At 36.2% G+C, this 12,199-nt stretch overlaps 1 protein-coding gene and 1 pseudogene across 1 annotated transcript in view; both read left to right on the plus strand.

Annotated features, from left to right (window-relative positions):
• Positions 1–11,557, plus strand: part of LOC115295333 (protein LEG1 homolog) — a 34,124-nt gene extending 22,567 nt beyond the window's left edge. The window contains exons 7-8 of the mRNA XM_029943223.1: positions 17–255; positions 11,430–11,557. Of these exons, the coding sequence (XP_029799083.1) occupies positions 17–255; positions 11,430–11,557 (367 nt within the window). The remainder of the gene's footprint in view (positions 1–16; positions 256–11,429) is intronic.
• LOC115296881 lies at positions 6,568–7,874 on the plus strand (annotated as a pseudogene).
• Positions 11,558–12,199: the final 642 nt, after the last annotated feature.

Here is a 12,199-nt window from a genome sequence, read left to right on the forward strand (position 1 = left end):
TCCACTTGTCTCTTAGGTTGGAGTATTATTCTAAACCAGAAGCAGATTTTGGAAGAAATTGGTGTGTGGCTGTGAAATATTTAGCTGCATTCCTCTTTCCTACAACCTTGATTAGAACATCTGAATTCCAGAAGGGGCTGCCACCAAGAATGCTTGTTAATGGGGATAGAGCCCCCTTCATCAGCGACTTTACTGACTTTCAAAACACTGTCCTGCTTGTTCTAAATTTTCTTTCCAGAATGGATAACTCTTCAGGTAAGGGTCTTGTGAAAAAAACCTTTAAAAATCATAATCATATTTTCATTGAATAAAGGAAGAGACAATGATTTTATAAGATATAAAGATTGTTATAACACATACTCTTAAAAAAAGTCATGATTACCTACGGGTATCCATTCCACACTTTTTGGTCCTTCCAATCAAGTACTGTCTTTTCTTATGCATCTTTATTGACTCATAAGGCCACCAGGCTACTTCAAGTCCACTTTTCATCTATAAACCCAGATATATGTCTTTGCTGTTGTTGTGTTACTAGTCCCTTTTTAAAAACCTAATGTTGCTATTTTTTGTTTTTATTTTTTTAATGTTTATTTTTGAGAGAGAGAGAGAAGAGCATGAGCAGGGGAGTGACAGAGAGAGGGGGAGATACAGAATCTGAACCAGGCCCTAGGCTCTGAGTTGTCAGCACAGAGCCCAATGCAGGGCTCAAGCCCACCAACTATGAGATCATGACCTGAGCCAAAGTCAGACTCCCAACCCACTGAACCACCCAGGTGCCCCTGCTGCTCTTAAATTTAGAAAAATAAACAAATCTCAGAAGAAAATCTGTAATGATTAATGGGAAAAAGTAGCAAATTGACTTACGTGAGCTCCCTTCATCTGGCTTTATGTCATGGATGAAGTATTCTGCTGCAGCTCCTCAATATAGGGTTTCCTATCAGAGTGAAAAATCGAAAGAATCCATAATTATACATTTGTATTACCACATTATCTCAATTTTCCAGATCTGCTCTTATGCAGTGAAACAGCCTTAAAACATAATTAAAATATTACTAATTTTAAATCCCCCTGAAGAATCTGAAAGGTATAAAAGCAAAGTAAACATAAATACATGAAACATATGTTTTTGAAATCTTACTTGCATTAGTTAGAATAAAAAATAAACCCAAACATTTAAGGTCTTCATGCAATTGCAGTTTCTTCTAGCTGCAGTAATGTTTCCTGCAATATTCTCAGCAAGGTTTCCCTTTACACGGTCAGTGGAGGACTAAGTCTCCTTCCATCTGTGGTGGTTCCAACCCCCAGCTTCTATGTTATTTACATCCCACCAGTAGCAAGATGTTACAGTGTTTGGAGAAGCAAGTGGGCTAGGGAATTAAACTGTTCTCTAAGAACCAAGCACCATGGAAGGAGCAGCATGAATTTTGGTGGTCACCTGCTCATCCCCGCCAAATTACCAGATGGCAAAATTGCACTGTAGACCTAAGTTGTATAGACTGGATCTTTCCTCTTAAGACCTCCATGGTGAAGAACTGAGTGGAGAGTTGGTAGCCATTTCATTTAAAGCTTGAAAGTATCATACTACAAGATTTTATTACAAGATTCAGTGTTACTGGAATTTGGATAGATCAGGCAGTTTTTAATTGCTTCCACAAGAAAGACAATGGGAGATTAAATGTTGAAAGCTCTACTGGTGAAAAATTGGTGGGCCTTGATAGTATAATTGTGTGGATGTTGTATAACGAGGCATTTACTATCATCTAGTCATTCTCGTGGAAACCACTCTCCATGTTCCCAGTGACATTCCGAATTCAGTCACAGTATCAAAGGCCTTGGAGTGTTCAAATAAGCAGAGAATGGGAAAAGCAGACGTATTCAGAACAAAGCATTAGTGAAAAACGAATTCAACAATGAGTGTTTTTAATTTATCTTCAATAGAAATATATGTATACATTTGCGGTGACGTTTCAAAAGTGTCATTCAGCTACTTTTTAGTCTCCAGAAGTGTTTTCTATAAGAAACCTTAGCTAAATGTATTAGTATTTTTTAAGTTCATATATTTATTTTGAGGGAGACATAGAGTGGTGCGCGAAGACAGGTGCCTGCGCATGCACGTGAGCGGGGGAGGGGCAGAGACAGAGAGGGAGACCGAATCCCAAGCAAGCTCTGCGCCTTCAGGTTAGAGCCTGACATGGTCCATGAACTGAACCGCAAGATCATGACCTGAGCTGAAATCAAGAGCCAGATGCTTAACTGACTGAACCACTTAGGTGCCCCTCATTCAATTTAATCTACAAAATAAAATTAACCGTTTCAGGCTTCAATTTAACTATTTAACATTTTTGCAAATGGTAAGAATCAGCATGGAGTTTTTCATTTTTAATTATGGAAAATTCTGAACCATCTCTTTGTCTATAGTGGCATAAATTTTAATCCTTGACTATACACATTCTAACAGTAAAGCTCATATTAAAGTTGAAAAATATTATTAGGTATAAGTAAGGGGAAAAAAGCTTGCCTAGATTTTATTATTTTTCCCCCATGGGTGATATTTAAAATAAGAAATGAAGAGTGAAGATTCAAAATTGTCAAAAGCTGATGATCCATGTTAGTATAATTTTAAATGCTTTTAAAAATTTTATCAGATATTAAGATTCAAGCCTGAGGCTAGCCACCCCTTTTGCTGCCCCCCAACCTGACCAAAAAGGTTGTTACTCCCTACTCTTCTGCTGCAGTCATCGCTACTTCTTTTTTTCTTCCATACTTCGGCTGAAGTATGATGTATAAAGAGGTTGGAGAAAATGAACTAGGGCATCTCTGAAGCTTTAATATAGATGGTGACATAGAAGGCTCCTGAACTTACCTCCTCTTATGGATACACCAAATCCACAGCTACATACAGAACAATTCACTCTGAAAGAAATTCAGAAACTAGCTAAATGGCTCTTACCTTTTGAAAAAATGAGAGAAAAATCCACATTAAAATAGGAAAGAGAGGCTGAGATACAGTCTTGGCACAAACCCAGCCTTCGTGAAGTGACACACAATCAGGAAAGATCTCACAACTCCAAGCTTTTCCTTAGGGAGTGCTGGGTTTGGAATCCCCCATTTGACACACCAACCTCTAAGACTTCCATGTGAGAGAAATGGGCGCCCAGAACATTTAGCTTTGAAAGCCAACAGGGCTTGCATCCACAAGACCCAGAAGGCAATAGCCAAGTAGGGGACAGTTCTTGAGGGGCTTGTGCAGACTCACTGTGGCAAATACCCAAGGGTCCAGAGCAGAGGCAGCAAACTGAAATATATACAATCTTTTCATGAAAGAGGACTATTTATTTATTTTAATAGCTCTTGACTGAAGGGCAGTCTTCCAATTTAGTGCTACAATACTCTCTAGAAACCGAGGACATGATAAGTGCAATGTTTGCACTCTCTCTCCCTCTGTTTCACTTCAGGGTAGAGGTATCTCCTAGAAAGGAATTTGTGTACACATATAGTGCCATGCTTTTTCCAGTTGTCCCCCAGAGAGCACCCCTTGATTGTGGGGCTCCAATGGCCAATAGGGATTAAACTCATGGGTTCCATAAGACTGTAACAAATAAGAGTTGCTACCTGAGGATCCAACTTAAAGTCATCTGGCATCTAGACTGAGGTCTGCCTCTTTGGGACACTGACAGGTCTTGGCACACCTTCAACAATGGGGGCCATTAAGAACAAAGATACCTGCTTGGACAATCACAAAAGATTGAAAGACAACCGAGAGCAAGGACAGGGTTGAATGATAAGATTTATTTTTATACAGAGACCACTTTTTCAAAACCAGAAGAGGTAACTATTTTATCTACCCATAGAAATCAGCACAGAAAGAAAGGCAAGGAAAATGAAGACACAGAGGAATAGGTTCCAAACAAAAGAACAGCATAAAACCTCAGAAAGAGACTTTAATAAAATGGAGATAAGTGATTTACCTGATAGAGTTCAAAATAATGGTAATAAAAATGATCTCAGGTGTCAGGAAAATAATTCATTAGCAAAGTAAAAATTTCAACAAGGAAATATAAAATATAAGAAAGTACAAAACTGTACCAACCTGACATCACTGACATGGAAAATATAACAGAGCTAAAAACTTAATAGAGAGGTTTAACTGCAGTCTGGATGAAGTGGAAGACAGGATCAGGAACTTGAGTACAAGGCAGTGGATTTTATTCAATGAGAAGAGCCAAAGGAAAGAAGAATAAAAAACGATGAAGATAGCTTAAAGACATTTATAGCACAACATCAAGTGGACCAACATTTGTATTACAAGGTCCAAGAAATAGAAGAGAGAAAGGGCAGAAAACTTATCCGCATAGCCAAAGCAATCTTGAGAAAGAACAAAAATGGAAGGACCTCACTGACAGACTTCAAGCTATATTACGAAGCTATAGTTAGCAAAACCAGAAAAGTACTGGTATAAAAACAGACATATAGATCCATGGAACACAATAGAGAGCTCAGAAATAAACCCATACACATATGATCAGTTAATTTACAACAAAGGAGCCAAAAATATATAATAGGGAAAGGACATTATCTTAAATAAATGGCTGAGAGAACTGGACAGCCACCTGCAAAAGAATGAAGTTGGGCAATTATCTTATACCATATGCATATGAATGAAAGACTTGAAAATGAGACCTGGAACCATAATCCCTTAGGAGGAAACAGAGAATAAGCTCCTTGACATTTGTCTTGGTGATGATTTTTTGGATTTGACACCAAAAGCAAAGGGAACAACAACAACAAAATACTAGTGGGATTATATCTAACAAAAAGGAAGCAAAGGAAATCATCAAAAAAAGGGAAGAGAAAACCTATGAAATGGAAGAAATTTGTAAATCCTGTATCTGATAAGGGGTTAACAAAACATATAAACAATCTGATTTTTAAAAATGGGAAGATCTGAATAGACATTTTTCTAGAGAAGACAAACAAATGGCCAATACGTGCATGAAAAGGTGCTCAACATCACTAATCATCAGGGAAATGCACAAATTAGGGAAAACCACAATCTGTTATCATTTCATAACTGTTAGAATGGTTATTATTAAAAAGACAGAAGTAACACGTGTTAATAAGAATGCGGAGGGGTGCCTGGGTGGCTCAGTCTGTTAAGAGTCTGTCTTTGGTTCATGGGTTTGAGCCCTGTGTTGGGCTCCATGCTGACAGCTCAGCTCAGAGCCTGGAGCCTGCTTCAGATTCTGTCTCCCTCTCTCTGGGCCCCTGACCCGCTCACACTCTGTCTCTATCTGTCTCTCAAAAATGAAAAAATATTAAAAATTTTAATAATAATTAAAAAAGAACATGGAGAAAAGGGAACATTTATGCACCATTGTGGGAAAGTAGATTGGGGTAGCCACTATGAAAAATAGTATGAAGTTGTCTCAAAGTAAAAATAAAACTACCTATATGATCCAATAATTCTACTTTTGAGTATTTATCCGAAGGAAATTAGATTGCTATCTCTGAAAGATACATGCAGTCCCACATTCACTGTGGTATTATGTACAATAGCAAAGACACGGACACAATTTAAGTGTCCATCAGAGGATGAATGGGTAAAGAATATGTGATGTATACATACATCATGTGTGTTAATTTATATAAAATGGAATATTATCAGCCATACGAAAAGAATAAAATCCTCTCATTTGCAACAACATGGATGAACCTTGAGGGTATTATGCTAAGTGAAATTACTCAGGGAAAGAAAAATACCATCTGATCTCACTTTTACATGGAATTCATAAAAAACCAAACTCATAGATAAAGAAAAGAGATTACTGGTTGCTAAAGAAAGGGGAAAGAGTGTGAGTAAACTGGACAAAGATGATCAAGAGTTATAAAGTTCCAGATATAAATAAGTCAAGGGGATGTAATATACAGAATGGTGAGTGTAGTTAACAATATTGTACATTTGCAAGTTGCTAAGGGAGTAGATCCTGAAAGTTCTCATCAGAAGAAAAAAAATGTAACTATGTGTGATGATCGGTGTTAACTAAACTTACTGTGGTAGTTATATATATATATATATGTATATATATATATACACACATATATATAATATACATATTATATGTATGCACACACATATATATGGGGCTGCATATATCTTTTTGAGATAGTGATCTCTCTCTCTCTCTCTCTCTCTCTCTATATATATATATATATATGTGTTCTACACTCAAAACTAATACAATGCTATATGTCAATTATAGGTCAATTAAAAAAAATAAATTTCAAATCTGATAATAATTGCATTAAGTTGAAAGTACATGAGTGTGATGTAAAGTTAAGAGGTTAACATGTGGAAGGAAACTCATATGTATTAAACACCTACCACGTGCCTGAAATGTGTCAGGTGCTTTTTTCATCATCATATATAAATATCACTGCAATACTCTAATAAAAATATTATTGCCAAGGCTGGCATTGACCACTGGCATTCGGTCTTGAAGAGATCCCATTGCCATAGACCTGGTCCTGCTCTCAGCCAAGGGCCTGGAGTAGAGCAGTGGAACAAACATGAATGTTGGAGTTGCCCCCAGTGAGGTGGGTTCAAGTACTTGTACAACGAACAGCTGGGGCTTGTGGCTGACATATGCATTGGGAGCTGGCTTGCTTCATATTGTCTTCCTCAGTATTCCCTTCTTCATTGTTTCTATTACTTGCACCTTAACAAATATATACACTCTGGGGATGTGGATGCAGTAAAAAGAGTGCCCTTTGAAACTCCTGACAAAGGTAAAGCAAGGCTCCTAGTTTATTGGGAACAACTGGACTGTGGAGTGCAATTTACATCTTCACAGAAGTTTGGCACAATTTTTCTGCCAGGGTCCAGCTCCAGCAGGTCCAGGGTTCCCCTGAAGGATAGACAGTGTCGGTGAGAGACAGAGTGAGAGAGCCTCAAGTTTCTTTCTGATCACCAGGCAGGCATCTCTGGCAGGAGTCTCTGCCATTCTGGCAGGCATCTCTGCCCTATCTGGTTCTCAAGCTTTATTTAGGTGAGAGGTACAAGGACCAGAAAGAGCAGTAAATGATTTCTCATAGATAACTTTTTACAATTTTTCAGGACATGGGTTCTGCAGAAGTTACAATTCTAGTAGTAATGATTGTCATAAAAAACTTAGCTACAGGCACTCATGTTGTCATAGGTATTTTTAACAAACCTCAAGTCTAGCCTTAAGGAAGCGGCCTTTAACCAAGAGGCAAACAGCATTGTTTAGGAAAGGTCAGTTTTTTATGAGTAAGGGTCATTCATTAGGCTGTTTATAACTCTAAGAGAAAGTTCCCAGAAAAACAGATTCTCAAGAGACATAATGCCTGCTCTCACAATCCCAAAGATGATGGATACATTTTACTGCAGTAGTGACTTTTACAAAGGCGTTCAGGCCCAGAAGGTAGTCACTTATCAGTTAATTGCTTAGGGGAAAATTATATGTTGCGTTAGGGTGTATCTAGTTTACTCACCTTTTCCCTGACCAGGTGCAATCATGGCCTCAGGGACAGGCCACCCCTGACACTAATCAGCAAAGCACTTTGAGGTTTGGTGCTTAAGCAGAAATGAAAGTCTTAAAGAGGGTAGATTTTGGGAGCTGTGTGGGGGCAAGAGACTGTGCAAACTTGCCGTGCCCTCACCAGGAATTTTCACTCTACTGGTGAGTTCAAATAGCTCCCAACATTTTCCCAATAATTACTTCTATATTATCTGGCAAGTCTCTATACAAAGTATGATCCAACTCACTTCATCTCACAGATTCTCTCCTGAGTTGTTAATTCCAACAAGGCCAAACTTACATGGTGTTTGGATCTTTAGGATTAATGAGTATTGAAATGTTTTGAAACCAAACAAAAATTTTTGTACTGAGTTTTCTGTAAGGAAGGAATGGTTAGTAACTTGCACTGTTTCTGTGACAATGTGAAATGAGAGGTATTTACACTGTAGGGCCAGTTGCTGTTCCTTCATGTGCTGTTATAAAATGCAGATTTGTACTGGAAGATGCCTCTGTTGAATGCATCTGGCATCTTTCTGAAAAGAAGCTTTACAGGCTGGGAAGCCCCAGCTCATAAATTAAATGGCTATAAAGGGATGGTGTAGTAGATAAAGTCAAGGAAATAGGAGATTTATAAGAAACTAAGATCAGCTTAGTTTATAATAAATGGGATTATGTTGGGAGAAGAAAATTTCCAGTCATTTACACATGGTCAGTTTAGGTAGACATACATGTAAACCAGAGTTATCCCTCTACAAGTTCATTATAGATTGATTTTATTACCATACATATAAGAGGAAATATATTCTCTTGTTTTATGCCATCCCTATGTTTGTTGGTTTTGTTGGCTCCACATTGTATTGATAGATGAGGTCATTTTTACATTTATTAAGTTCCTGAGTTCATGAAGATCACCTTCATGATGTGTTAGAAGACACCAGGCATCGGGGCGCCTGGGTGGCTCAGTCGGTTAAACGTCCAACTTCAGCTCAGGTCATGATCTCATGGTTCGTGGGTTCAAGCCCTGCATCAGGCTCTGTGCTGACAGCTAGCTCAGAGCCTGGAGCCTGCTTCAGATTCTGTGTCTCCCTCTCTCTTTGACCCTCCCCTGCTTATGCTGTCTCTCTCTCTAAAAAATAAATAAATAAATAAAAAGATATCAGGCATCTTATGAACAGCCTCCAAATCAGCCTTCTAATTTTGGAACAAAGTGGATTTTGCTGCCTTTCCAGATACAAGGTTGCTAAACCAGTTACGAAAATGATTTATTTTATTCAGTTAAAGTATGTGGTAATTTAAAGGCCTCTGCTTATTTGATTGATCAATTGAATTGTTAAAGTCTGCCATTTTTTAGAAAAGGAAATAAAATGAACAACTATGTAGTGGATCTGTGGTCTGGCAGAAACCACTCTTCCAGAAACAGCACCAAAGTAAATAATGGAGTCTTTTGCAGCAAGTCCCCAGTAAAAGAAAACATCTTTTCTTAGTCCCTCTTGCTCTCAACCCCTGTATTTTGCCCATTAACATTTGCCTTTCCCTACATGGGTCTTGGTGTAGGTAAGCCAAACTGGTAACTATTTCTAAAGCAGCAATCAGATTGAATTCTTCACTTAGAAAAGCTTCTCATATTCACCAAAATTAACTCCAATAAGTTACTACATACTATTTTGAGAAGTAAACATGTCAAAAAAACCAAATTCTGATCTGAGATGAAACTGAAAAACCTTGTCACATTTGTAAACAAAACACTGAAGAGAGGTATAGACCAACTTAAAAATCAGTTTGTTTCAATAAGCTGACTTTTGGAGGTAATGACCATTGTTTTGTATTTCAAAATGATTGAGTTCAGAAATCAGTTGTATAATAACACCTTTGTATGTTTATCTTTTCACATGCATTTTTAAATAACCAGAATCTATGCTTTAAGAGAATTTTTCTTTGGCATAAAAAAAACTTTATTGCCAACATTTTACCTATAAAGAAACAGGTTTTATAAGTTTATATAATTCACTAGCTGGTAAATGAGACAATAAATTTGCATTCTGGCATATTATTCTGAAGCCTGTGCTCTTTCTCCTTTCATCATCCTATCCATTGAAATCTATACTCTACATAAGTCTGAAATCTAGTGTCAGCCCTTTGCTTTCTTGTTGGGTGTGTTGACTGACTCAACTTTAATCAAATCTGAAGATTTCAAAGTAGCTCGATTTCCTCAGTAGTTTAAATAAAAAGAAAAGAAAAGTGCTACCCTTGGGTCTTGAGACTTTATAATAGATTAGCTCTAGCCAGCTGAGAAACACGAACCAAATGCGCTCACCCATCAGTCAGGTAATATCCTCTATCTCCATGGAAATGAGAAAAAGATGTTTATAAGAATAGCCCGCATGGAAATTAAGCATTATCCTTCTCCCATCCCCCAAAGTATAGGAAGAAAATAGAAGTAGGCCTGGGGCTAAGCATTGTGGACACTTTCAAACTACTACCTTTTGTATATTAGCAGATCTAACTTGAAATATTTCTTCTCTTCAAAAATGGTTTTCAAAACACTAACTTATTTTTTTCTATTTAAAGAGCATTATAATTGCTGTGACTTTTATGAATTTATTTTAGAGCTATTGAATATATTCAAACTTAAAAAGTCTAAGTGTATCAACATATTAAATAAAAATAAAAGATGTCTTCTCACCACTTCATTTATATCTCTTGGCCCTTTGCCCAATTTTCAAAAGTGGTGAAATTTCTAAAATATATTTATATATAAGTAATGTGAATAAATAAAACCTGTGTTGTTTGCACAAATGAAATCATACTGCTTTGCCCTATACTTTTTTTTTTAAGTTTATTTATTTTAAGAGGGAGAGAGTGTGTGGGAGGAGCAGAGAGAGAGGGAGAGAGATTGAGTCCCAAGCAGGCTCCTCACTGTTTGTGCAGAGCCCCATGAGGGGCTCAAACTCAAGAGCCCTAAGAGTATGACCTGAGCCAAAATCGAGGGTCGAATGCCCCTGCACTATAAATTTTTACTAGAAAATTTCCTTGAAGCTCTTTTGATATCAAGACATATTGATCCAAGTCATTCTGTTTAAAGGATACTAATGTTTCATTAAATGAATTAATATTATACCAAAAATATTAAATTTATTTTCTGTGAGAGCTATTGGCAGTAATGCAACAATGGCATTATATGTATCTTTTTCTTGGTATAATTTATGATTTTACCAATAAGTTTGTAGAGAGTAAATGAACTAAAATCAATGAGTCATATATTATTGAGTGGCACTTAAAATAATTTTCAGGAGTGGGGCGCCTGGGTGGCTCATCGGTTAAGCCTCCGGCTTCGGCTCAGGTCAGATCTCACGGTCGTGGGTTCGAGCCCCGCATCGGGCTCTGTGCTGACAGCTAGCTCAGAGCCTGGAGCCTGCTTCCAGTTCTGTGTCTCCTTCTCTCTCTGCCCCTCCCCCTCTCATGCTCTGTCTCTCTCAGTATCAAAAATAAATAAAACCAAAAAAAATAAATAAAACAAAAAATAATTTTCAGGAGTTTATGTTTTGTCATAAAACTGAATTATGTGTCTTGTTTTTTCTAACCCATTATTTTATAGCAATTTCTATAACTCAGGTTAGCTCGTTTATAGAAAATGCTACTCCACTGTTGTGAAGGTTAACTCTTTGAACATGTTTGTGTACTTTTCCTAGTTTTCTGATTATTTATATTTCTTATTGAGTTTTATGTGAATAGTTGGCCAACAAATTATAAATTTAAAAATTTCATGTGTGTACTTATCATGTAATGAGAAAATTTTTACATGCACAATACATAGAATTTTCTTTAAAATAAACATTTCAATAATTGGGTATAAATTTACATTTACATGTAATAATTTGATATGTTTTCCAGGTTTATTATCACTGAGCAGATGGAAATTATTAATGAAGACACAGGATGTAAGAAAGCAAGTTCTGGAGCTTTTTGAAATAATTCTTAAAATCTTTAATCCAACATTTCTGGATATTCTCAATGTTTAATTAATAAACTAAAAATGAATGTTCTAATTTGTTGAGAAACAGTAATTTCAAATTTTTAATATGGTCCTAACCATATTGTTTTCTTGTTTCTGATATATTTGATTTGTGCTCATTTGTTAGGATTTTATCGATGAGTTCTAACTCTAAATTTAAATTAATGCTTTGATGATTATGCTCAATTAATAATTCTTGATTTTTAAATTTATCAATACTTAAAATATTTTGGATGTAAAGAAAATTACATTAAACTATCATAAATCACTGTGAAATCAATAAATGGACATTAAATTTATATGGCTCTTTTGTTGTTATCCTATGTAATCTAATTTCATGAAATTTAGAGCAATATGTCCTGCTGATTTATAACCCAAATCCAGAACATTTTAAAATTAAATACCGACAGTCAACTAAAATTTTTAAAACTCATTAAACAGAACTGGCAGATAGAATATATGCCTAATTTGTCATTTTGTGTGTGTGTTTTCATTTTTTAAAATTTTTATTTTATTTTATTTTATTTTTTAATACAGTTTATTTTTTTAACATATGCAATTATTTTCTGTCATTTACAATACAGTAGTTTCAATGATACTCCAAACAGAAAAGCAAAGTAAAAAATCAAAACCCCCACTTGTATTTCAT

The sequence above is a fragment of the Suricata suricatta genome, chromosome 7 (genome assembly GCF_006229205.1).
Source record: "Suricata suricatta isolate VVHF042 chromosome 7, meerkat_22Aug2017_6uvM2_HiC, whole genome shotgun sequence".
NCBI classification, from domain to species: domain Eukaryota; kingdom Metazoa; phylum Chordata; class Mammalia; order Carnivora; family Herpestidae; genus Suricata; species Suricata suricatta.